The sequence below is a fragment of the Schistocerca serialis genome, chromosome 1 (genome assembly GCF_023864345.2).
Source record: "Schistocerca serialis cubense isolate TAMUIC-IGC-003099 chromosome 1, iqSchSeri2.2, whole genome shotgun sequence".
NCBI lineage: Eukaryota > Metazoa > Arthropoda > Insecta > Orthoptera > Acrididae > Schistocerca > Schistocerca serialis.
The window spans coordinates 876,657,519-876,685,279 of NC_064638.1; the positions used below are offsets into that span (position 1 = coordinate 876,657,519).

The following is a 27,761-nucleotide window of genomic DNA, read 5'->3' on the forward strand; positions in this document are numbered from 1 at the left end:
TGCTGCATTTCATGATGTGCAGTTGACTGGAGGATACTAAATGTTTCCGTGACAACCTTCACCAGATAACCTGATAACCTACATACCCATGTACTGAACTGTACTGCTGTGGCCACCATTGTTTCTCAACAAATGTCTCAAGCTCTGGTCTCTCATTGTCACAACACCGCACCAAACAAATGACACATTACTTTCAAAGAATGTAAATTGCAGCAACAATTCTGATAGGCTGGTTTGTCAACAGCACTCACAACTTGGTTGATGTAGAGTTGAATAGAAGCGAGTATGATGCATCTATTTGGCTTGTAAGTATTAATGGTGTAGAAAAACTTTTTAAAAAAATAGTTGTAAATACCTTTTAGTACTATATTTGTATGTTATTGCCGTGGAACATTGGAATATTCATTAATGAAGCTGCATGCATGCATGCAAGCACATTGGGAAGCAGCCAGAACAATTCACAACTGAAACAATGAGGCTTTATAGACTAGTGCATGTACTTCTAGTATTGCTTCGAACATGAACTGTATTTTCTTCTAATGAGAATTTTAGAAAGAAACATTTAAAATAAAGTATGAAAATTGTTGCAGACCACTGATGATGCTTTGACAAAATGCAAAGCAAACTGCATCTGGGGCAAGAATAAGGCAAGTAATAACAATTGCATATAGACTGTCTTTTTTTTCCTTTACCAACATGATTACATTCAAAAACGATTATATTTGAGAAATTACATCATAGACGGGACGCCACATAGTCCTCAAAAGCTGCTGATTGTTGTATCACTGTATTCGGGGTAGTATTTTAATCAGTGTGTTAGTGGTCTGATTTAATTTTTTAGTTTCACAGGATTTGATTCACCATTATTTTGCTTCCTCATTTTTAATAAGATGCAATTTGTGTTCTTTATATTAATATTTGAAGTATTTTTAGTTCACTGTACATAGAACTGAATTCATTATTTTTCTTTAATTTGCATCATATGTTTATTGATTCATCTTGTTGTTGAAGTCCATTAATACAAATATTGTGTAATTATTATTATTAATATTATTATTATTATTAGCATCATGGCATATGAAAAGTTATGTTAGCAATGTGTTTCCATGTGTTTGTATCTTTGTATACTATGTCATATAAATTAAAAATTTGGTATCTTATTTTTAATATATTAGGCTGGTGTATAAGTTCTTAGCATTTCTGTTTTGCCTGTTGGTGTTCCAGTTGATATGGGTTTATTGATAGATTCTCATTTTTATTTGTAGTACAGTGTTGCTATTTGAGTTCACATACTGTCCTTTTGTCATTTGGAGATAGTAAGTGAAGCTGTGGACATTAGAAAAGTTCCAAGTGGAGAAATTAGAACGTTTCCCACTTACTCTTCTCTTTGAGTCCGATAGAGAGGTGACAGCTTTGGAGGCAGTCAGAAACATTTGTGTCATGATGGTACCTGTGGTCTAGGGGTAGCGTCTTTGATTCATAATCAAAACGTCTTCGGTCCCGGATTTGATCCCTGCCACTGCCTAAATTTTGATAAATAATCAGCATTAGTGGCCGAAGACTTCCGGCATAAGAAGTCAGCCTCATTCTGCCAACGACCTTGTCAAAGAGGGCAGAGGAGCGGATAGAGGTTCAGGGCACTCTCTTGTCCTAGGGGTGGGAAATTACACCTGGAAGAATCAGCAATGATCAACGACATGAGGATGCAGAAGGCAATGGAAACCACTGCATTAAAGACACGTAACGTGTATCCACAGGACATGTGGCCTGTATTTGAAGAAGTGTCATGATGATCTCTCCATTGGCAAAAGATTCCGGAATAGGCCCCCATTCGGATCTCCGGGAGGGGACTGCCAGGGGGGAGGTTACCATGAGAAAAAGACTGATTAATCAACGAAAGGATAACGTTCTACGAGTCGGGGCGTGGAATGTCAGAAGCTTGAACGTGGTAGGGAAACTAGAAAATCTGAAAAGGGAAATGCAAAGGCTCAATCTAGATATAGTAGGGGTCAGTGAAGTGAAGTGAAGTGGAAGGAAGACAAGGATTTCTGGTCAGATGAGTATCGGGTAATATCAACAGTAGCAGAAAATGGTATAACAGGTGTAGGATTCGTTATGAATAAGAAGGTAGAGCAGAGGGTGTGTTACTGTGAACAGTTCAGTGACCGGGTTGTTCTAATCAGAATCGACAGCAGACCAACACCGACAACGATAGTTCAGGTATACATGCCGACGTCGCAAGCTGAAGATGAACAGATAGAGAAAGTGTATGAGGATATTGAAAGGGTAATGCAGTATGTAAAGGGAGATGAAAATCTAATAGTCATGGGCGACTGGAATGCAGTTGTAGGGGAAGGAGTAGAAGAAAAGGTTACAGGAGAATATGGGCTTGGGACAAGGAATGAAAGAGGAGAAAGACTGATTGAGTTCTGTAACAAGTTTCAGCTAGTAATAGCGAATACCCTGTTCAAGAATCACAAGAGGAGGAGGTATACGTGGAAAAGGCCGGCAGATACGGGAAGATTTCAATTAGATTACATTATGGTCAGACAGATTCCGAAATCAGATACTGGATTGTAAGGCGTACCCAGGAGCAGATATAGACTCAGATCACAATATAGTAGTGATGAAGAGTAGGTTGAAGTTCAAGACATTAGTCAGGAAGAACCAATACGCAAAGAAGTGGGATACGGAAGTACTAAGGAATGACGAGATACGTTTGAAGTTCTCTAACGCTATAGATACAGCAATAAGGAATAGCGCAGTGGGCAGTACAGTTGAAGAGGAATGGACATCTCTAAAAAGGGCCATCACAGAAGTTGGGAAGGAAAACATAGGTACAAAGAAGGTAGCTGCGAAGAAACCATGGGTAACAGAAGAAATACTTCAGTTGATTGATGAAAGGAGGAAGAACAAACATGTTCGGGGAAAATCAGGAATACAGAAATGCAAGTCGCTTAGGAATGAAATAAATAGGAAGTGCGGGGAAGCTAAGATGAAATGGCTGCAGGAAAAATGTGAAGACATCGAAAAAGATATGATTGTCGGAAAGACAGACTCAGCATGCAGGAAAGTCAAAACAACCTTTGGTGACATTAAAAGCAATGGTGGTAACATTAAGAGTGCAACGGGAATTCCAGTGTTAAATGCAGACTAGAGAGCAGGTAGGTGGAAATAATACATTGAAAGCCTCTATGAGGGTGAAGATTTGTCTGATGTAATAGAAGAAGAAAGAGGAGTCGATTTAGAAGAAATAGGGGATCCAGTATTAGAATCGGAATTTAAAAGAGCTTTTGAGGACTTATGGACAAATAAGGCAGAAGAGATAGATAACATTCCATCAGAATTTCTAAAAGCATTGGGGGAAGTGGCAACAAAACGACTATTCACGTTGGTGTGTAGAATATGAGTCTGGGTATATACCATCTGACTTTCGGAAAAGCATCATCCACACAATTCCGAAGATGGTAAAAGCTGACAAGTGCGAGAATTATCGCACAATCACCTTAACAGCTCATGCATCGAAGCTGCTTACAAGAATAATATACAGAAGAATGGAAAAGAAAATTGAGAATGCGCTAGGTGACGATCAGTTTGGTTTTAGGAAAAGTAAAGGGACGAGAGAGGCAATTCTGACGTTACGGCTAATAATGGAAGCAAGGCTAAAGAAAAATCAAGACACTTTCATAGGATTTGTCGACATGGAAAAAGCGTTCGACAATATGAAATGGTGCAAGCTGTTCGAGATTCTGAAAAAAGTAGGGGTAAGCTATAGGGAAGAGACGGGTCATATACAATATGTACAACAACCAAGAGGGAATAATAAGAGTGGACGATCAAGAACGAAGTGCTCGTATTAAGAAGGATGTAAGACAAGGCTGTAGCCTTTCGCTCCTACTCTTCAATCTGTACATCGAAGAAGCAATGATGGAAATAAAAGAAAGGTTCAGGAGTGGAATTAAAATACAAGGTGAAAGGAGATCAATGATATGATTCGCTGATGACATTGCTATCCTGAGTGAAAGTGAAGAAGAATTAAATGATCTGCTGAACGGAACGAACAGTCTAATGAGTACACAGTATGGTTTGAGTGTAAATCGGAGAAAGACGAAGGTAATGAGAAGTAGTAGAAATGAGAACAGCGAGAAACTTATCAGGATTGATGGTCACGAAGTCAATGAAGTTAAGAAATTCTGCTACCTAGGCAGTAAAATAACCAATGACGGACGGAGCAAGAAGGACATCAAAAGCAGATTCGCTATGGCAAAAAAGGCATTTCTGGCCAAGAGAAGTCTACTAATATCAAATACCGGGCTTAATTTGAGGAATAAATTTCTGAGGATGTACGTCTGGAGTACAGCATTGTATGGTAGTGAAACATGGGCTGTGGGAAAACTGGAACAGAAGAGAATCGAAGCATTTGAGATGTGTTGCTATAGACGAATGTTGAAAATTAGGTGGACTGATAAGGTAAGGAATGAGGAGGTTCTACGCAGAATCGGAGAGGAAAGGAATATGTGGAAAACACTGATAAGGAGAAGGGACAGGATGATAGGACAGCTGCTAAGACATGAGGGAATGACTTCCATGGTAGTAGAGGGAGCTGTAGAGGGCAAAAACTGTAGAGGAAGGTAGAGATTGGAATACGTCAAGCAAATAATTGAGGACGTAGGTTGCAAGTGCTACTCTGAGATGAAGAGGTTAGCACAGGAAGGGAATTCGTGGCGGGCCGCATCAAACCAGTCAGTGGACTGATTGGGGGGGGGGGGGGGGGGGGGGGAAGATAATGCCATTGAGCACGACTTCCTCATTTTGAGCGAGGGGGATCGTTTTCACATAAGTGACATTCCACATTCAGGAAGACGTACAGGATTTGTTGAAGATTGTTTAAACATGTTAGTCCATAATAATACACATCAGTGTACTTGAAAAGTGGCAAATGTGATGACCTGTGATCATTCCACCACTGTGCAACATTTGCATGTGCTGGGGAAGGTTGAAAAATTATGGTTATGGGTACCACATGCTCTAAGCCAAAATTACAAAAATCAGTAGGTGACCATATGTGCACCTTGCTTCCTCATCAACAATTGGCTTGCGAACACCACCAACCATTCCTCTCCTGTATTGTTACTATTGACAAGAAACGTGAGGGATTTGAAAAATATGCCTCCCTGGCATGTGAATATCTTTTGTGTTGCTATGGGCAACTATGGACGATGTGTTTTATTTTATTCCGTGTATTGAGCTTTGTGTGTGTAATTCGTGTAGCTTCCTTAATGTATTAATAAATTGTTCCAATCAGAAACTGCCCGTACATTACTCTACTAACAGGATTATAAATCAGCATAATATTCTAAAAAATTACGAGATCACCGGCTCAGGAAAATTAGCAGCAGCGCGCGGTAATTTGGAACGATGTAATCGCTAAAATCATGGTGCCAGTAAATACCAGTTTATAGCCTACAATTGAAAAGCTGATGGGAAGAGGAAACTACAGTACCTGGCAATTCACTATGTGAACATATTTAGAACACGAGCAATTGTGGGGGTGTGTCAGTGGTGAAGTACAGGATGGAACTAAAATTTGTACAGCAAGAGCCAAAATTATACTCTCTGTTCATCCGTTTATATATGTTCACTTGCAAGATACATCTACAGCAAAAGGAGCGTGGGACAAGCTAAAGAAAGTCTACGAAGATTCTGGTCTCTTCAGAAGGGTAGGGTTATTAAAAATGTTACTGTCAACCAGACTGGAGAATTGTTTGTCAGTAGAATATGTGTCAAAGATAATTTCCACGTCACAAAAATTAAATGGCTTGAATTTTGAAGTTAAAGAGCAATGGATTGGGTGAATTCTGCTTGCAGGATTACCAGACGAATATAAGTCTATGGTTATGAGCATAGAAAATTCAAATGTGCCGATCAGAGGAGACTCCATTAAAATAAATTACTACAAGAAATAAACGATGAAGCTTGTAATAAACAATCGATTAGTGATGCTGCTCTGCGAATCGACAAGGAAAAAAGCGATGTAATACTCAGAAAGGGTCCCAGGTGCTATTATTGCAACAAGTGCAGGCATCTGGATAAAAACTGTTGCAGCAAGAAGAAAAACAATGAAAAATCTTCGACCAAGACAGCCAGATACCAGACATTTCTCACAACAGTAGCTGCAGGTAGAGATACACAGACAGAATGGTACGCAGACTCGGGCACATCAGCGCATGAGTCTAAATGTCCTTGTAATGAAAGTAGTGTTGAAGCATTGACAGGCTCACGAGTTTTAATAGCAAATAAGGAAAACTCACCCCTAAAAAGCGTAGGATCTTCATTTGTAGATGTTCTTACTGGTAACAAGAAAGCTAGAATCAAAGTAGAGGATATTCTATATTAACCTCAGCTAAGCACAAATCTACTGTCTGTCAGTAAAATAGTAGAAAAAGGTCATTCAATTTTATTTGACAAACAAGGTTGTCATATTTACGATGCATGGTTGCTAATGCGTCATTAGCAAATGGAATGTACTGACTAGACCAACCATATGATCGAATTTTTGAGGCAAAATCCATATTGCAGGCAAATAGTGCAGACTTGTGGCATAAAAGGCTAGGTCATCTACATTCTGAAGCTATGGATGCACTTTGTAAAGGCCTGGCTAGTGGAATTTCATACAAGGGAGCAGTAAATACACCCTGTGCAATTTGCTTAGAGGGAAAACAAACAGGACCACCTTTTCCACAATGTAGCTCAAGAGTCAGAAATTCTCGAGGTAGTTCACTCAGATTTGTGTGGGCCGATGGAAACTAGATCAGTTGGAAGAGCCAAATACTTCCTCACTCTAATGTATGATTATTCTAGGAAAGTATTTGTATATTTCCTCAGAAATAAAAATAAAGTAGCACAACCGATACGAGACTTCAAAAATCTAGTAGAAAGCAAACTGGAAAAATGATCTGCACTCCATGCACCAATAATCGTACAGAATATGCAAATGATAATCTGATAAAATTTTTCAGAAAGGAAGGAATCCAACATCAGACTACAGCGCCATATACACCAGAACAAAACAGAGTACCGAGCGAGGTGGCGCAGTGGTTAGCACACTGGACTCGCCTTCGGGAGGACGACGGTTCAATCCCGTCTCCGGCCATCCTGATTTAGGTTTTCCGTGATTTCCCTAAATCGTTTCAGGCAAATGCCGGGATGATTCCTTTGAAAGGGCACGGCCGATTTCCTTCCCAATCCTTCCCTAACCCGAGCTTGCGCTCCGTCTCTAATGACCTCGTTGTCGACGGGGCGTTAAACACTACCCACCACCACCACCAAAACAGAGTGGCTGAGTGTTACAACCGTTCAACAGTAGAAAAAGCAAGATGCCTGCTCTTTGAAGAAAATTTGCCAAATAAATTCTGGGCAGAAGCAGTCTCCACTGCAGTTTATTTAATTAAGAGGTCCTCGACTGATGCGCTAAAGAACAAGACCCCTGAGAAAGATTGGACAAACAAGAAGCCGAATAGTAAGCGTCTTAGAATATTTGGAAGTAAGGCATATGCTCACATTCCAAGAGCCAACAGAGGAAAATGGACAAAAGAAGTGTTGAATGTATTTTAGAAGGATACTGTGAAGATTCAAAAGCATACAGACTTTTTGAACCTAACTGTCAGAGAATCATAAAAACGAGAGATCTGATTTTTGATGAAGATACTTCAAAACAGTGTAAAGAGGGAACTGAAAGAGGAAAAAGCAAGATGAAGTAACTGCAACTGAATTAGAAGAAATTGAACCTGAACCTGAGAGTGTAACATCAAGTAGTAGTTCAGTGAATACTAGCAGCAATGACGAAACAAGTCCAGACGATCCAATAAATGATAATGAGCAACTGCAGCAAATACGAAGGTCATCAAGAGTTCCAAAACCAGAGAAACTGCATGACTTTGAAAACTTATCAGTCTAAACAGTCAACTGACTGCAATCCTTTGACATTGGAAGAAGCGATGATGTCAGACAATACTGAAAACTGGCTGAAGACAATACAAGAGGAGTTACAATCTCACAAAGAGAACCACACATGGAATCTGCTGATTTACCTACAGATAGAAAGCCATTAAAAGCAAAATGGGTATTTAAAAGAAACAAAGATATGAAAGGTCTCATTGTATGCTCTAAAGCACGGCTAGCGATAAAAGGTTGTGCTCAGAAGCGAGGCCTGGACTATGATGAAACATATGTGCCAGTCATAAATATAACTCATTAAGATATTTATTTGCTATGGGTGCTAAATATGATCTTGACATTGATCACGTAGATGTTGTCACAGCTCTCTTACAAGTTGGACTTACATGAAAAGATTTATGTGAAAGTTCCAGAAGTAGATCCAGTTACAAAGGCAGTGAAAGATAATGGTGTAAAAAGACTGAAAAAGGCAGTATATGGATTGAAACAAGGTGTTCGCTGATGGAACATGAAATTAGATGGCACACTATTGAATCTAAACTTCAAAAGGTCAACAGCTGATCCTTGTGTTTATTATAAAAATCAAGGTTGAGACATTTTAATAGTTGCTGTTTATGTGGTTGATATGTTCATTTTTAGTAACAATTCACAAGACAGATGCTTTTAAAAACAAATTCAGAGAAAAATTTAAGCTGAAAGATCTTGGTGAAGTTACAAACTGTTTAGGCATCCGAATTACTAGGAACTGCAAAGAAGGTTATTTGTGGATGAATCAGACACACGATATGGAACAAATTCTCTACAGATTAAATATGAAAGATTGTAACCCAATATGTACAACACTGGACAGTAATCAGATGCTCACTCATGATGTGTGTCCGAAAACAGAACAAGAGCAAGAAGCTATAAATAGGAACAAGGCCGGACCTAGCCTTTCCAATAGGAATTGTTAGCTGTTTTTGTAATAATCCAGGCATACTGCACTGGCAAGCAGTCAAAAGAGTCTTCAGATATCTAAAAGGTACTAAAGATATGAAACTTCTGTTTTATAAATCAGAGGACTGCCGCATAGTAGGTTACTGTGATGCAGATTGGGCCAGAGATTCTGAAGACAGGAAGTCAACAACTGGATATCTCTTTAAATCTCAGGAGTAGTGATATCTTGGCAGTGTAAGAAACAGCCAACAGTGGTCTTATCTACATCTGAGGCAGGATATATGGCTCTGACCTCAGCATGTCAAGAGGCTCTATGGCTTCAAAGACTATGCAATGAAGTATCACCAGATCCCAAAAAAGACCCCGTCAAACTATCATGTGACAACAGGGCAGCAATTGACCTGTTTGAGACTAGCGGCTATAAGAGTCGAACCAGGCATAATTCTAGTGGGGATGTGGGATTTTAGAATCTACGCCTCCATGCTGTGTGAATATCTTTTGTTTTGCTATGGCCAATTACGGACGCTGTGTTTTATTTTATTCTGTGTATTGAGCTTTATGTGTATAACTCGTGTAGCTTACTGAATGTATCAATAAATTGTTCCAATCAGAAACTGTCCATAAATTACTCTGCTAACAAAATGGTACCTTTAATGTAAGGAAAAGAAAGGAACGGTTGAGCCCAAACAAAGCAGCAACTCCCTGTACAAAGACATGCACGCATGTACAACAGATAATGTTATGTATCTGGCACAACAGTGACAATATGCTGTACTAAGAATTGCTTCTCTGAGGTGTAACTGTGACTGCTGAAATTTAGTGTCAACAACTGAAATGTCTTGTAGATGCAATCCAAGAACAACCACCAGGAGGACTGTGCAAAGTGGTGCTACTCCACGATAATGCCTGCCTGCATTCTAATAGACTGACAAAAAAACACTTTACAGAAGTTGGGCTGCGGTGTAATTCCATGCCCAATTTACTCACTTGATCTTGAGCCCTCAGATTTTCATCTTTTCCGCTCTATCAAACAAGTTTCAAGGAACTTTGTTTCTGGATGAAAATGTGCTCTGAACATGGCTTGATGAGTTCTTCGCCTGAAACCAAAGTGATTTCCACAGTTGCAGAATTGAGAAGTTACCCCAGTATCAGCAGACTGTTGTAAATAGTGAAGGAGAATATATTGATGATGACTGTTAAGTCTCTTTTATTGGTTCTACTGTGTTTATTAAACCAATAGAAAATGCTACAAACTTATTCACCAACCTAATAGTTTTGTCATTTAATCATTTGGTACTTGCAACTGCGCTCACATCTGTTCTAAAATAGCAGAGGTCTGTATGATCAGTGTTTTACACACACATTCTTTTGTCATAACATCATTGTATTCTGTGAACAGGAAGCAATATTGTGCTTAAATATAACTATTTCAAATGTGACAAACAAAATCCAACATGAAAGCCACAAGGTTAAGTAGAGTTAGGTAAATGTTCAAAGAGTAAAAAACTGAATTTATGATTGAACTGATAGAAGCCTTTATTTTATGTATTTGAAATGGCCTATAAATGTGAAAATAATGAGCTTGTCCATAAAATAATTTTCTCCACAGCAAGTTACTGGCATCAGAAATTTATTTAAAACAAACCCATAGATAGAAGCTTGAATATCATACTTAATTGCAAACATTTGAATCCAAAGTGTGTCCCTCTTAAACCTCAGAGAAATAGGTTGAAGGTATATGTAGGAAATATGATGGGAGGATCAGTTTTCAGAATTTAAGATCTGAGAATGAGTACCTGCATGGAAAGAAAGATTACAACAATGGTGGCATTAATATGTGGGGAGTAAAACATAGATATTGGCCACCATAAACAGTGTGTTAGTGAGAAAATGTGGTTGGGAAACAGTGCCAGAGAAAGATTTGTATGAAAAGGTGGGGATGGGGTTGTCACACCTAAACCTACTGTGAACAGAAGTAAGGGGGAGATTAGTTGTAGGGAACAAAGTGATGTAAGCTTGTAAGTGTTGTACTTACATTGTCTGATGCCTGAAAAGGGACTAGAAGCAAGAGATAATAGGGAGACTGAGAGGATAATGGGTATCAAAACATAGTTACTTTGTTTTCATAATATTGGAATTCTTAAGTGCAACTAGCTTGTACACAATCAGACATTACAAACAAAAATGTAAAAATAGTTTTGCAAGACCTTTAATTGAAGGGCTTTAAATACAGGGGTTTGACAAAACTATGGAAACACTGCAAGAAATGCATGCTAGAACACACATGCAGTTGCTGATGAAGCGTGCAAGTTGTGTTGTTGTATTTAATCATGAACGATACCTGTGAAATGTCCTCAATACGTTGCAAGTGTCAGTCATTGTCAGAACAGCGTTCTATGTAGTTGTGAGTGCATTATGTCAGGGCTAAGCAAATTAAAATGTACCAGTTTGCTTTTGTTCTACAATATTACTTTTATTGTAAACCAGTTTTTGGCTTACAAGGCCATCCTCAGACATTTGTAGAACAAAAGCAAACTGGTGCTTTTCATTTATTATAATGTTGTTCTACCAAGAACCGACGGAAGATTCTGTTAATATGAAATTCAAATGTGGGGAAATTGTTGGTGCTTGTATGGTGAGTGCTTCTGTAACCAAGGCACCCAAAATGTTTCATGTATTAAGAGGCACCGTATTGAAGATTTATACCATGTACAGGAAAATTGGAAAAATGTCTTCCAATAAGTGACAGATGGCTATTTAAGGGGATTGTGGCGAAAAATAAGGGGGGAATACAACTGTAAAAGTCACTGCAGAACTAAGTCTCACTCAAAAACCCTCTCGGCACCAAAGCGACATGAAGGGAACTCTACCAGTCGGGAATTACAGTGTGAGCTGGAGTTTCAAATCCACCCGGACTAATGCATATGCACATATGTGGAAAACGTGGTGCCAAACCAAATGCTGGACCATGGAGCAATGGCAGAAAGTCATTTGAGGAAAGAATCTTGTTTCATACTGATTTGAAATTCTGTCAAGAGTGTAGAGCATTAGATGGAACATGGCGGAGGTTCGGTGACGATTGGTGCATCGTATTTGTGCAGGGTTGTATTGCTGCCAAGTATTATGTGACCATTTTGGTTGATTAGGTCCATCCCATTGTATAATGCTTCTTCCCCATTGGTGATGCTGTGTTCTAAAATGACAGGGCACCTGTTCACAAACTTGCACCATCCAGAACCGATTTTTGTGAGCACAAGGATGAAATGTTGTCCTCTAGTCACTACTGTTACCAGATCTCAGTATTGTTGAGCCTTTGTGATCTGCTTTGGAGAGAAGGGTGTATGATAGCTATCAGCCTCTACTACCATTTGTACCTGAACTTCCCACTACTTTGCAGGAAGAATGGCATACGATTCCCTTGAAAGTCATACAGGACCCGTGTTTATCATTCTGAGATAACTTCTAGTTGTTTTGAATGCCATTGGTTTTTCTGCACCATATTAGGCATGGTAATGTGTCTTGTTCTTGGTAGTTTACATATTTTTGCCGAGCCCCGTAGTTAACTCCGAAGTCGTCTCTGCAACTAAAAGTTACAGATGGTTCTGGTGATACCAACCTAGTTTATAGTTGGCTTATTGGTTCAGTACAGTTTTGTAAAGAAATTGTGATGAAATCAAATTAAACGATATAAGGGAAAAAAGAAGACATTTTACCTGAATCTGTAAGCTGTTCGCCTTGTGTTACATTTTGTGGATTCCCCCTCCGCAGTTCTAACAGAATACTGTAACAAATGGTGCTTCTCATTTGTTCCACCTCTTACTATTGAGGCAAACTTCACATATTAAAAAAACAAAATAAAGTAAAAAACCATATATTTCATTCCAATTCAAGGTGGAGACAAACTAATCAGCGGGGCAATTTATCATTTCTATTTTATGAGAAATCTGTTAGTTTGAAGCTATTACAAGTTGTTGGTAGTGTTCAAGTGCCTGGGTACTGCAAAATCAAAAACAGAAAAAGAACCTCTCGGATAAAAGCTACTTCATTTCACCAGTGTTGGCCACACATGCTGCAGCAACTTTCATGCATTAGTCCTTATTTGTATTTCTTGTGATAAAACTTGTTTATAGTAAATACGATAGAGTGCTGAACTACTACGAGTTCTGTGTCTTGGAAAATAATTATTCTGAGAATATTACATTTGGTTTCCATACTTCCTTCCACTTTCAATGTATAAAAGATTATTGTTCAGAAAAAAGGTCCTATAATATAATACAAAGCTCTCATGTAGCCTCATAATCTCATTGACATTAATCGTTGCAGAAGCACAACTCCAGTAACTCTGCATTTAAAGCTTTGTACTAACTAAAAGGGGGGATTTCTTTATATTATCTTCAGGCAGTAACTGTGCTTGGTTCTTGTGACAAGTATTTCTGCACACATTTTTAATTATTTAATTTATGTTCCATTTTTATGCCATATCTTTAGTCTTGACTTGGTCCATTACTTTCTGTGCTATACATCACTGTCAGCTGTAATTTTTGAAGCTATTTGTGGTTGTATAATTGCTAATGCTTCTTCCAAGTAAATTTTCTCACAAAATTTTGGTTTTTACCTGCACAAATTGCAGAAACAATATTTTGATAATAAAAAACTGCAACATTGACTAATCTCATGTTACATGGACAACAATTAAGAAATACGATGCCATGTCAGTGTGATCCTCTCTAGATCTCCTACCATTAGTTTCTGTGAGTTGCAGATCTATCTGCCGTTAACGTGTCATCAAATCACAACCAGTAGTGCATTTTAAAAACACTAACTTTTTCTAAGTAGATTGATTTATTGACAATATTATAAGGTGTACAACCTTGCTTCCGCTGTTTGCCGATAGGTGGAGACAACGGTAAGTAGCGGTCAAAAGAAACAGATCGCAGATGTCAGGCAGTTAGCTTGGACCTCGGTCAATATAACCTCATTCAAACATTAGGTGATTTGTGTCTGCATGATAAAGTTGTTCTTGATTGAAAATGTCAGTTTACAAGCTTTCAAGTATGTATGGTAAGGATGCTATTAGTGGAAGAACTTGTTGTGAGTGGTTTCAACGCTTCAAGAACGTTAAAAATGACCGTTGTCGACTGGCATAGTGGTGGAAGACAGATGTTTTTGAAGATGCAGTATTGGAGACATTGCTGAGTGAAGACGTGGGTCAAACTCAAGAAGAATTGGCACGATTAGTGGGAGTGACACAGTAAGCCATTTCAAAATGTCTCAAGGCTATGGGCATGATTCAGAAAGAAGGAACTTGGGTCCCTTGTGAGTTGAAACCAAGAGACGTTGAACAGCGTTTGCATGTCTGTGAACAGTTGCGTCAGAGGCAAAAAACGGAAGGGATTTCTGCATCGTATTGTGACAGAGGTTAAAAAATGGGTTCATTACGATAACCCTAAATGCAAAAAATCATGGGGATATCCCGACCATGCTTCCACGTCGATGGCCAAACCAAATATTTGCGGCTCAAAGATCATGCTCTGCATTTGGTGGGACCAGCTCAGTGTTGTGTACTATGAGGATTTAAATCAAAGTGAAACTATCACAGGTTCTCGTTATCGACTGCAATTAATGCGTTTGAGTAGAGCATTAAAAGACAAATGGCTGCCATACAGCGAGAAGTACGATAGTGGTTTTGCAGCACGACAGTGCATGACCCCACATTGTGAAAGACGTCAAAATGTACTTGGAAACGTTAAAATGGGAAGTCCTACCTTACCCCTGTATTCTCCAGACATTGGTCCCTCTGAGTATCACCTGTTTAGATCAACGGCACATGGCCTGGCTGACCGACACTTCCGATCTCATAAAGTCACAAATTGTATCGATTCGTGGATCGCTTCAAGAGATGAAAAATTTCTTCGACACGGGATTCGTACCCTGCCCGAAAAGATGGGAGAAAGTAGTGGCCAGCAATGGAAAATACTTTGAATGATACATGTGTAACCAATTTGTTTCATTAAAGCCTCAAATGTTGGGGAAAAAACGGCGGAAGCAAAGTTGTACACCTTGTATGGAAAGTATAGTTCCTACTCACCATATAGCGAAGATACTGAGTCACAGATAGGAACAATGTAAAGACTGTTAGACAAGGCTTTTGGCCAAATGCCTTCATCAGAATAGCGTGTGCGCGCGCGCGCGTGCCCACACACACACACACACACACACACACACACACACACACACACACATACATATGTTCATAGCAAGACTGATTATTTAGATTCAGTTTGGAGGAAAAAAGGAGAGAGGTGAAGATGAAGAGGCAGAAAGGGAGGGGGAGGGAAGGGAGAGGAGATGAAAAAAGGGGAGAGAGAGAGAGAGAGAGAGAGAGAGAGAGAGAGAGACTGACCATATCAGAGGTGGGGGGGGGGGGGGGGGAGTCAGAAGAAGGTGGTGCACAGTCTGAACGGAGGGGAAGAAATGTGTGGTGGGAGTGAGAATCCAAATGGCCCACATAGTGACAGTTATTGTGGTCATTTGTGTTATGGTGAGCTACATGTTCGGCAACTGGATGGCTAAGTTTGTGGTTTGCCACAGTTTCGCCTCGGTCAGTCATGCAAATAGACAGTTCAGGTACTTATAATACCCAGACAAACTGCTATACATAACAAAGCTGCTTTCACATGTGGCCCTGCCTTTTATTGGGCAGGAAATGCCTGTGACTGAACTGTGGTGGGAGGTATCGGGTGGATGTGCAGGACAAGTCTTGCACCTGGGCTGACCACAAGGGAACGCCCCATGGGGTGCAGAATTGGAAATAGGATGAGATAGGGATGGACAAAATCGTTCTGTAGGTTGGCTAGGTGACAGAACACTACATTGGGGATGTGGAAAGTAGATCCCTCATCTCGGGGCAAGATGAGAAGCAGTTGTAGCCGTTGTGGAGGATGTGGTTGAGCTTTTCAAGGCTAGAGAGATACTGGGTAATCAGAAGAGTACTGGTCAGTGGCTGGTTAGCAGTTTTACTGTTATCAGAGGAAGCAGATGACATGGGAGATCTGTTTATGGATGAGCTGGATAGGATATTGTGATTCAGTAAAGGTCCTGATAATGCTGTCAGTATAATTGGATAACTCTTCTTGTCCACTGCAGATATGTTGTCCATGGATGGTGGGGCTGTAAGGAAGAGACTTCCAGAAGTGGAATGGATGACAGTTGTCAGAGTGGAGGTACAATTGGTGGTTTGTGTACCTTGATATGGACAGACTTACTTAAGGAGCCATCTGAGAGTTGGAGATAGACATCTAGGAAGGTGGCTCGTTGAGTTGAGAAGGATCAGGTGAAGTGCAGTTTCGGAGTAGGTGCTGAGGTTTATGGAGGTTTCCCTGCCACGAGTTTAGATTTCGAAAATATCATAATTGAATCTGAATCAGACCAGAAGTTTCAGGTATTGACTGGATAGGAAGAATAAGTTGGCATAGGATGGTGTCATTAGTTGTATTTTTGATGTTTCTCGTCTGTGGACTTCATTTTATTCATTTCTTCCTGTTTCTGTTCATTAATTCAGTGGTTGTAACACGGAATGGTTTTAAGTATTATATTTGTATTCAAGGAGAAAAGTAAAAAATCATAAACTAGCATTACTGTATTAGGTCAGGAACCCACCACTTCTGAATTATTTCAGACGAATGCCTTACGCAAGGATGTAGCTGTTGTCAACTGCTATCCTTGGCCATCTAATGCTGCAGCTCCGTATCTGTTCATGTGTTGACCTCACTACCAACATTATGCTAAATCCAGTCAAAAATAGGCCAGAACACTTTTGTTAAACAATTTTTGATGCTTAATGTGTGTGGCAGTGTTGTTTGTTAAAAATATTGCTGGCAACAGTTAAGCGTAAAATTTTTTCATACGATTGTCAGTTTTCCTGTGCATTTGTGTATCAAGTAGTGCTGTTTCTATCGTTGGTTGGTTGTGAAGAGGGGAACAAACAGCAAGGTCATTGGTCTCATTGGATTAAGGAAGTATGGGGAAGGTAGTCGGCCATGCCCTTTCAGAGGAACCGTCCTGGCATTGGCCCAAAGCGGTTTAGGGAAATCACGAAAAACCTAAATCACGATGGCCAGACACAGGTTTTAACCATTGTTCTACTAGGTGCGAGTCCAGTCTGCTAACCACTTTGCCACCTCAGCGTTTCTATCATTGAGTCAGCTCTTATGTAGCCCCTCCTACATAGTCTTCAAGATGTGTATGTAGAGTGTCACATTTTTGTTCTCAAATTCTAGTGAGTGTACCATTTTAATCATAAGCATTTGTGGAACTTGACAGTGAACACATAAACAAAAGTCTGTAAATATAATAATTTGTTTAACAAGCACATAAATCATCATTTTGTTCACACGTGGGCCATAATGTCAGTGCAACTTTTCTTTAGATACTATGAACAATCTAGGGTTGGTCTTTCCCATACTCATTGTTACTAATACTTAGAAGCTTTCATTTGCTAATATAATTGATGTTCACATGAGATTTGTTATTTGATGATTTGGTTTTCAGATTGAACCAAAATTACGTGACCCCACTGTACAATTTGCCGTTGGAATGATCATGAAGCATCGACTCTTCAACTACAGATGTGTAATCTATGGATGGGACCTGTTATGTATGGAATCAAAGGAGTGGATTACGCAGATGGGTGTTGATAACCTCAGCAAAAAAGCAGATCAACCATTTTATAATGTTCTTGTAGAGGATGGATCAACAAGATATGCAGCCCAAGGTAAGACATCTTGAAACAGCAAATTTATCTGTTCATAAGAGAATTTTATAAGGTATAGTCCATATCAATTCAGGCAAGCTAAGAAAAATAATACCTTCATAGCCTCAGATGTTATTGAATTCAGCATGTGTTAAAATGAAGGACTAAGTAAGGAGCACTCCCCCCACCCCCCCCCCCACCCCCCCCCCCAAAAAAAAAAAAAAAATATCTGCTCAGAGATACTGCTCCGAAGATCACACTGCGCATACTGTTTTGAAGATGTGAATAGTGTAAAAAAATTTAAAATGCTGTGTCTCTGGAACAGTTCTAGATATTTTGTTGGTTTTTTTATTTGAAAGATAATTGCTTTATGATTACAAAGAAATCCTCAATTTGGACTCGCATGCCACTTTTTATAATTTATGGAAAATTTTTTTCAAAAATGCCAATCCCACATTATCACATAATGGGGTCATAAAAATCAAAACCTAGCCTTATTTAACATAATTTTAGTTTTGAAAGATGAGTAAGACGCTCGTTTTTCAATCATTTTAAATGGTTCCAAGATGTATGTGAAAGGTCCAAAGACTTAAATGTTTCAGTTTATACAACCTCTGTGATCTCTGTTTTGTACTGAAATTAGCCAGTCATTGAATTAAAAATGTGGTCCTCTGCTTCAATATCTTCCTTTGATATAGAATGATGCCTTCCTGTTCAACCAATAAGAACTGGAGCACTTACAATTTTCAAAACATTGTTAACAGGAAGTGAGCACTGATGACATTGTTGCTGTCCTTCAGCTGGAAAACTATATCCAGCAGTTGGTCCATGTTCAACATAAAGTTCACTACAATTTTGCTTAACTCATAACTGATGTCTGTAATCTCTGCAATCCATCAGTCAGAGTCATACACACATGTTACAAACATCCCTTTTTCAGGTTGTGAATCTGAATATTATCCTGCTATTTCTGAGGTGTTGGCCAAATGCTCTTGCTCTTTAAAGTGCATGCAGTATGAATCTGTCCATCACTTTGAGTCCAAAAATGTGTCTTCTGAATTTCTTCCACAGGGATAGTTTGTTTGGACCATTCTTCTTTTTTCTGCTCACGAAATTCTTTGATTTCCCCTTTGGATGAACAAATGAGGGCTGGGGATGTGTAAGATTTCATGACTCTCGTAAAATCCCGAACATTCTGAATTGCAGCTGTATTTGGTCTGGAAAGTTTGTTTTGTAGCATGGTGCTTCAGCAGGCCGCCTCCACTATCACGAGGCCCCTTCCCGTGACCAGTAGCACTTATACCCATTTGGCGCAGGCGACTTAATTCAAACATCTGGTAATGAGTTTTAAAATGCCTAGGCGCACCATCAGAAAGAACGATTATCTTCTCTGCCCCTGTTTGCAGTTCAAGGATTTTGTGCATTGCTAGCAAAGCACGCGCTGAATCATGTACTTTGTCATCACTTATAACTGCAACACTTGTGGTCTTGTTTTGAAAATATGTCACTCCTGTAAAAATTGAAACGTGGTCTCCAATGATACCTTTGTTCTCAGCAAAATCACAGTGAAGCAGTAAACATAGTTCTTCAGCTTGTACACACTCTTTCACTTCTGCAATGTGTTGCTGTTGCAATTTCTTCAGATGCTGGTGTGTTATTGCTTTCACTGACAATTTACCAAGTTTGCCAATGAAACTGTCAAAGGCAACAGTTTTTTTTTTTTAATTAGTTTATTTTCCTCCTATGTCTCGTGTAATTTTTGCTATGTCTTCCAGGCCAAATGTCTGTAAAGACAGTCCTTCCTTTCCAGGGCAGTCACCACATTCTTGAAACTACAATTCTTTCACTTTACATCACAGGCTACTAATTACTTCACACACCTGATCAAGGTGTCATATGTCACGTGCTCCAGGAAGTTCTTCCAAGTTACCACATAAAGTTCAAAATTCGTGCTGTACACACATAAACAGACACCTCTAGGTGGGCACAGAGCTACCCACTTAGGTTGTAGTGCATATAGTTTTGATCTTTCAATATGTGAAGTTGTATAGGTGCTCCTATAAACTGCTAGAGTTTCTTTAATACTGTGAGTCGTGTACCTCTTCACTTTCACAACTCCAGCTATGACTGTTATAGTATCCTTCTTGTTGACACTCTGGCAAGAACAGTTCCATTTATCTTCCAGATAAAGTGACAGCAGTTTTTGAATCTGATCTGCTTCTACAGGATGACCATAATAGGGATCTGGTCTTTCAAAGACTCCTTTTACAGACCATACATTTCTTGATATGTCTACCATGTACTTTGATACTGATGGAACGTAGTTCAAAATTATTTTCTTTGAAAAAGTCTCTGGAATAAAAGTTAAAACTTGCAGCTTTTCACTGTAGGATGCACAATATTCAAGAGTGCTTTGGTTCATTTTCTTCTGAAGATAGAATTTCTACTTTGAAGAGTGTGGTCAGTTTTGCTGTAGTGTATTCATTTATAGCTTTAGTAATTTCTCTGCGCATTCTTGATGCATAGAGCTTACGACTCAACTTCACTGACCATGGTTTCTTAACAGGACTAACACCTACCTCTGTAGTTGACTGGCTCAGGGTATTTAATTCTTCCTCTATTGATGCAGAATCTGAACCACAGGAGGCTTCATCTTGTTCAAATACCATCATTGTTGTTGTTCTGCCTAAACATGTAGAACACAAAAAGTCATAATCGGAAACATCTCCATCTCGGGGCAGGAATTTTTTTTGGAGAAAACAAAAAATGTGTGTTTCTTATTACTCCTTAATTTGAACATATGCTAAATTCAATAACATCAGATACTATGAAGGTAACATCCCCTTCCCCCGCCTAAAGATTAGATTAGATTAGATTTACTTTCATTCCAATTGATCCGTAGTGAGGAGGTCCTCCAGGATGTGGAACATGTCAGAAAAACAACAATACATGTCAAATATTTAAACTAAAACAAATAAGCTAATGTACCATTCCACAGGTCCCAAGTGGAATGATCGTCATTTTTTAATGAACACTAAGAGTCATTTTACAAATACTATTGCACTGAATTTAAAATAAAAAAGTTTTATATTTATTTATAAGGTAAGAAACATGTAATACAACTACTGTAATACTTATTTACAATGAACACATTACTGCACTGAAATGGTGCAGAAGTTAGATTATACTTACACACACACACACACACACACACACACACACACACACACAAATTTTCAGTGAACACATTACTGCACTGAAATTGTGCAGAAGTTATGTTGTACTTATATACAAATCAGTTGGTTTTCCTCAGAAATTCATCAATGGAGTAGAAGGAGTTGGCCACCAATAAATCCTTTAGGCTTCTCTTAAACTGAATTTCATTGGTTGTTAAGCTTTTTATGGCTGCTGGCAAGTTATTGAAAATGTGTGTTCCTGAATAATGCACACCTTTTTGTACAAGACTAAGTGACTTTAAATCCTTGTGAAGATTATTCTTATTTCTAGTATTGATTCCATGAATTGAGCTGTTGGTTTGAAAAAGTGATATATTTTTAATGACAAATTTCATTAAGGAATAAATATATTGGGAAGCTGTAGTTAGTATCCCTAGTTCCCTAAACAGGCTTCTGCAGGATGTTCTTGAGTTCACACCACATATAATTCTTACTGCACGTTTTTGTGCCCGGAAAACTTTAGCTTGGCTTGATGAATTACCCCAGAAAATAATCCCATATGACATTATGGAATGAAAGTAAGCATAGTATGCCAGCTTTTTCATTTTTATATCCCCTATGTCTGACAAAATTCGCATTGCAAACAGAGATTTGTTAAGACGCTTCAGCAGTTTTGTGGTGTGCTCCTCCCAGTTGAATTTATTATCAAGCTGTAATCCCAAAGTGGTACGGATTATGCCATAAGGTGTTTCAATATATGTTAGTTGTTCTTGTTGTTGTTTTTGTTGTTGGTTAAGTATTTGTAACCTTAGATTGAAATGGTTGCTTACTGAAAATGCCACCCTCTGTCAACAATGACAAAATTGAATGTTTGTGATATGGCAACCCAAATTGACATTTGTACTTCTTAACAAATATGTTGCTTTGAAAAATTTTTGTGAAAGAGAATATTTAGCCACTCTCTTCCAAAAATTTTATTTGCAGTAAGGTAGACTGTTTTACATCAAATTAGTTTATTGAGGACTTTGAGGGAAATGCTCCTGAATTTTGTAGAATACAATCCACAGTATTTTGGAGAAATGTTGACACCTCTGGAGTGTGATCCCATGGTGAGAATGAGTTATGTCAATTTTTGAATATTGTAAATTCCATCCATTGACATATTCAGTTTACAGTAAAAATCAAAAAGGAGAGCTGCCTTCTGTTCTAGGGTGTTTTGGTTCTATGTAAAGATGATGGACCTTGGAACATACAGTTTTCACAAGTACGCTGATAAGGTCTTGTGTTTACATGCAAATAACAGCAGCCTCTCCCACCAGATGACGGCTGTTTTTAAAACTTTTGTTCATAGGGCATATAGCATTACTCACAAGAACACTCTACAGTTTGAGTTTTTACACTTGGAAGAGTTTTATAAGCATATGGGTACACTCAACAGATACGCAAGGCACGATAGCTAAAACCTAAGGTGGATGAAAGGATCGAGGAAGACATAGTTCAGATGATTAAATCCGTGGCTTTCCTACCATACTTTGGAAGTGAGTTAACAAAAATAGCTCAGATTCTCACCAATTATGAAGATAATTCATTTGCCCTCCACTGAAGACAGCTGGACTTCGGGACTGTGACAAAGAGACCAAATGCTATGTTTTACAAAGTTACCTTTAAGTGTGGCCTTTCTGACATCAGGCAACTGATGTGTATAGTTCATGAGATGCAACGAACACCAGCTCTTACAATGCAACAGATTGGTAGTAAGAGAGCAATACATTGGCACTGACCACTCTAAGCTGTGAGAGTTGGGGTTGCGTGTGCAACCTGACAATAAAGGATAGTACTCTATTTGCATGTGCTGGATAAACAAACATCGACACATTTTAAACAAGACAGAAGCGCGTGTGTGTGTGTGTGTGTGTGTGTGTGTGTGTGTGTGTGTGTGGTCATCTGTTGTTGACAAAGGTCTTGTTGGCCGAAAACTTATTCCGTGAGAGTCTTTTTGTTGTGCCTATCTGTGACTCAGCATCTCCACTATATGGTTAGTAGCAACTTTCCTTTCCGTAATATTGTTAAATTTCATCCGGGATTTTCCATTGTTTGAATTAACAGAGATAGCGTTTTCACCCTGGACAAAGCCTGAAATGTGGCAATGCCTTTGATCAACCCACAAATATGTTGCTACAGTGCAACGCCTATTGATGCATTAATATTCCAGTGTGGATGGAATATCTAACCACTGATTCAGTTAATACAAAGCTCTTTGCCACCAAGCATCACCTCTGGACTTTGTGTATTCTGTGGCTACAAGATTAATGACATGGCTCTTACATTTAAAGTATGGAACTGATTGCTGTATCTTCAGTTCACCAGCTCAGTCAGAAGATAGCCAAAAGGTATATAGCTGAAATATCAGTTGAAGAATGTTGTTTTGGCTGCACATCTGAAATTTGATGGATTAGTCAATACCTCCACAAAAATATGAAGACACACAAAAATTGTGTGTTAGTTTGCTGTTTGTCTTGAGTGAAGGTTACTTCTCTAGCTTTTTGTTTATTGTCAACGAACATCATTGCCACCTGTGTGAGAAGAGAAACAAATCATTGAATTTTCATATGTGAAACAAGAGTTTAAAAAATAAAAATGCAGAGATAACACTTAAATCAAAATATTGGTTGGTGGTGGTAAGTGGTATTAGTACTTCATTAAATAAAATGTAATTAATTGAAATACTGTTGTTAATTTTACTGTAAGGAAGCCCAAGGGTGGTGTTACAAAAGGCACCCTGACAATAAAGAATAGCACTTGATTTGTATATGCTGGATAAGCACATTTCAAATGAGGCAGAAGTGTGTGTAATGAAAAACATTTATGTACAATATTATTCTTACAACTTCTGTCAGTTATTAGCGCACTTAGTTTTGGCTATTGGCAATTTTTTGAACCGGTCTTACATATAAACTATTGCTGTATGCAATGTTAACTCATCCCTCCCTTTCCTCACTTCCTTCTTTAAGCAGCCTCAAAATTAGATCGCTTAATAGTTGAATGAAGAAAATAATAAATTAATATTGAAGTACATTTTCATTGCGAATTTTCTTGTACATTCTAAACCACTCACTTTTATATTGAGCAGCTTTATACTTGAAATGTTAATTTTTAGAGAGTTACGTTATTAGTCTACAAATTTTCATGTAATGATTCCCTTTACAGAAAATCTTGAGATCTGTATGGAGCCAGCCTACATTCCCCACTCAGAAGTTGGCCGGTACTTCGATCGTTTTTGTGTGACATACTTCCAACCAAACACAGAGAAGGAAGAGGAATATCCACAAGATTCGGAGGTCCGCATGCGTTTGTTGAGGGAAGTGGGTATTCCCTGCTTGGAGCAGGCACGTGAAATGTGAGAGAACAAAATTCTGCAATAGTACAATTGTCACAAACTCACACTCTATTTATTATGCAGAAGTCAGTTGTAAGGATTTTCAACTGAATTGGATTTTTTGATCACAAGATTGGTGATTTTAAGAGTGTGCAACCAAATGAAGTTATATGCACTGTGCAATAAAGTCAGCTTTTCATACTTAGATTATAGTAAGTACTGCTTTGTGACTGGTCATCTAAATGTGAAAATGAATATACTATTGAAAATGTTAAAAGTTATGCCTCTTAGAAAATCTACTTCCAGATTTCAGAATTTGATTAGTGGTACACAGAAATTGGAAGATGGCTCTAGGCACGTTCCCTCATTCTTTCATCTTGTCCCTGCTTCTTCGTTAAATGCAAAAATAGCATATCCATATCAATATTTATACACAACAAGGGTTTAGTCATCTAAATGCTGAAGTACTTGTCTTAAATTTCATAAATATATTCTCCTCTTATTTAATGTTTATCTTTGTGTATTAATTATTCATGTGAGAATATCTCCAGTGCTGTTTATTTGCCAAAATCATCTATTACAATTCATTAAAAATGGTTTTCTTAATTGGTGGTATAATTATTAAACGAGCTATTCCTGGCAGCATAATTTCATTTCACTATTCTATGAAGACTTCCACAATGTTTAAAAGTGGAACAGAAGTGTTTGTCCTTCAATAATGTTCTTTTCCTCTTTGCAAATTGTGTGGTATGTGAATGGAACACTGTATTGATTGCAAAATATCTGTGAAGTTTATTGCTCAAGGGCTTTCATGATGTGATACATGAAGACACCATTTGTCAAAATCAAATTTCAAAAACAAAGATTTCCTTGTAATATATTCTAATAGAAAAACATGTACAGAGAACTTCATGTAATGAAGTGAAACAGAAGTCTGGAAAAAGCCAGGAAATACTGCATTGTTATGGTTTAGTACTGCTATGGAACCGGGTAAAACAGCAGTGTGTGTGTTTGTGTGTTGCTAAAGATTTCCATTTTGTTTTGAAATTTAAATGGTGTTGCTTAATATATTACTAGCTTTTTCTTGTGAAATATTAAACAGTAAATAAAGCTTGTTTTGGTATAAGTTAAAAGGAATTGGGTAGAAATGAAGGACCTGATTCCACTGAATACCTCATAGTTGCTTGGATAACTGTAAATATTATTGTATAACTTTATTAGCTGACTGGTTTGTGTTTGAGAAGTTATGAATGCACAGGACAGATATTTTCATTTTGTCAGTTATATTAACTAATTACACTGAAGATGTGGCATTGAAGCCAAACTTAACTAAGAGGCCATAGTTATTTAATGTTAAATTTATGGTTGCCAGAATTTATAAATAATGCAACAGTGATTACTTTGTGTGATTATTTTGATAATAGTCAGTGCTCAAGTACAGACTATCATGTTCACATAGCACACCTGTTTAAATTCTGCGTGTATCTATCTAGGGTAAATAACAATTTACATTCTGGAAATCTTAATAGATCAAAGAAATTTTGATACCATTAAGTGATTCAGTATAGTTGTTGCTGATGTTAAATTTGTTTCTTTCTTTGTGTGTTAAAAAGCTGCTTGCTCATGATTATGCACCACATGGAACATGGTGGCTCACTTATTATCAAGACTCACTGAACGGCAGCATTTAATTTTTGTTAGTTACACTACTTTGGTTCCTTAAAAAAAGACTGAAAGATTGTGTGGAAATTCAACCATAGGGAAGAAATTTACAGAAGTTTTGTTAATGTACAAAAAAATATGATGGCTCTGTACATGTGTATGCAATTTATGAACTTCCTCTGCAATTTTCTGTTGTCTGAAATAATGTAACTGGTTAAACAAGCAGATCATTCATATCTTTGAAATAATGGAATTTTATTACAATTGTTATAAAGTTATTGATGTATGGGAGTTACTACATGTAAGTGTACAAAATAAAACCAGTAATAAATTTGTCATTACAAATGGAGTGCATATTATTCTTTCAAAATATAACAGTACATACAAACTTAATATTGGAAGCATGTATGTCCGCAGCTCGTGGTCGTGCAGTAGCGTTCTCGCTTCCCACGCCCGGGTTCCCGGGTTCGATTCCCGGCGGGGTCAGGGATTTTCTCTGCCTCGTGATGACTGGGTGTTGTGTGATGTCCTTAGGTTAGTTAGGTTTAAGTAGTTCTAAGTTCTAGGGGACTGATGACCATAGCTGTTAAGTCCCATAGTGCTCAGAGCCATTTGAACCATTGTGAAGCATATATCCCATGCATATGGGGGAAAAATTGCTTTTGCTCCAGTAACCATCTCTTTCCTCACCTGCCCATCCCACCTCTTGGCTCACCCTCACCCCCACCTCCACACGAACTGTGACACTCCGCCTCAGCCCTGCCGGCTTCGCCTCCGCCCCGGCCCTGCCAATTCTCGTGCAATTTGTCTGCTACTGATGTGCGGATTAGCCACGACAGTAGCTAAAACACCTACTAGGGCATCATCATTTGTTGCAGGTTGTGGTTGACATTTCACATGTGGCTGAACACTTCCTGTTTCCTTAAATAACATAATCATCCGGTGAATGGTCCAGACACTTGGCTGATGTTGTCCAGGACACCGAGCAGCATACATAGCACACGCCCGTTGGGCATTTTGATCACAATAGCCATACATCAATACGATATCGACCTTTTCCGCAATTGGTAAACGGTCTATTTCAACACGGGTAATGTATCATGAATCGCATACTGTCCACACTGGCAGAATGTTACGTGATACCACGTACTTATACATTTATGACTATTACAGCACCATCTGCCACAAAGTGAAAAAAGTGGTCTAACTAAAACATTCATATTTCTTTACGTACTACACGAATATGTAATAAAAAATGGAGGTTCCTATTTTTAAAAAATGCAGTTGATATCCCTTTGAGCTATGGCAGCACCATCTAGTGGGCCAACCATAGCGCCATCTGGTTTCCCCCTTAAAGCCAGACGAGTTTTGTTCTTTGTAGTTTTTTCGTTTTATTCTTATTTCATGAGATATTTGGCCTGGTCACTATCAATGGACCACCCTGTATAAGGCCACCACAGAAACTGTGAAGACAGTCAGTTGCTCGTGACGATGATGATGGAGGCTTTCGTCGAAAGCTCAAGATTTTATCCTAAATTGACGTGGCAAGAAAACTGAGAATGTTTTGTGTATCAGTGCCATTGCAAAAGACTTCATTTTAACATTTCTTGCTTACTATTTTTCCACTTTCCGTGCAGTAAAAGTACCGCATGAGGGATGACATAATTTTTTACTTATTTGCTACTAACTGTATTCCCAATAGATTTTGCAGACAGTATGCACATATATCTCTGAATGTAAGTGCCAAGTTATGTCGTTGTATGATACAGTTCAGGAGATAGGAACATCATAGCCCCATTCAGCACAAAACCATATGCTCCATGCTACAGGTGTGGTTGCACAGCTATAAATAAATAAATACCTGGATAATGCTGGATTTCTCTACTAGAAAATTATAATGTTA

General features: G+C 38.4%; 1 protein-coding gene across 2 annotated transcripts in view; it reads left to right on the forward strand.

Moving 5' to 3' along the window:
* The window catches only part of LOC126486454 (F-box only protein 21-like), a 102,608-nt gene extending 76,401 nt beyond the window's left edge, over window positions 1-26,207 (forward strand). The window contains exons 9-11 of one of the 2 annotated variants that reach the window (XM_050108949.1): window positions 591-647; window positions 17,443-17,665; window positions 24,028-26,207. In XM_050108949.1, the coding sequence (XP_049964906.1) occupies window positions 591-647; window positions 17,443-17,665; window positions 24,028-24,221 (474 nt within the window). In that variant the 3' untranslated portion in view covers window positions 24,222-26,207. The remainder of the gene's footprint in view (window positions 1-590; window positions 648-17,442; window positions 17,666-24,027) is intronic. The other variant, XM_050108950.1, reaches the window with a different exon arrangement.
* The last annotated feature ends 1,554 nt before the right edge of the window (window positions 26,208-27,761 follow it).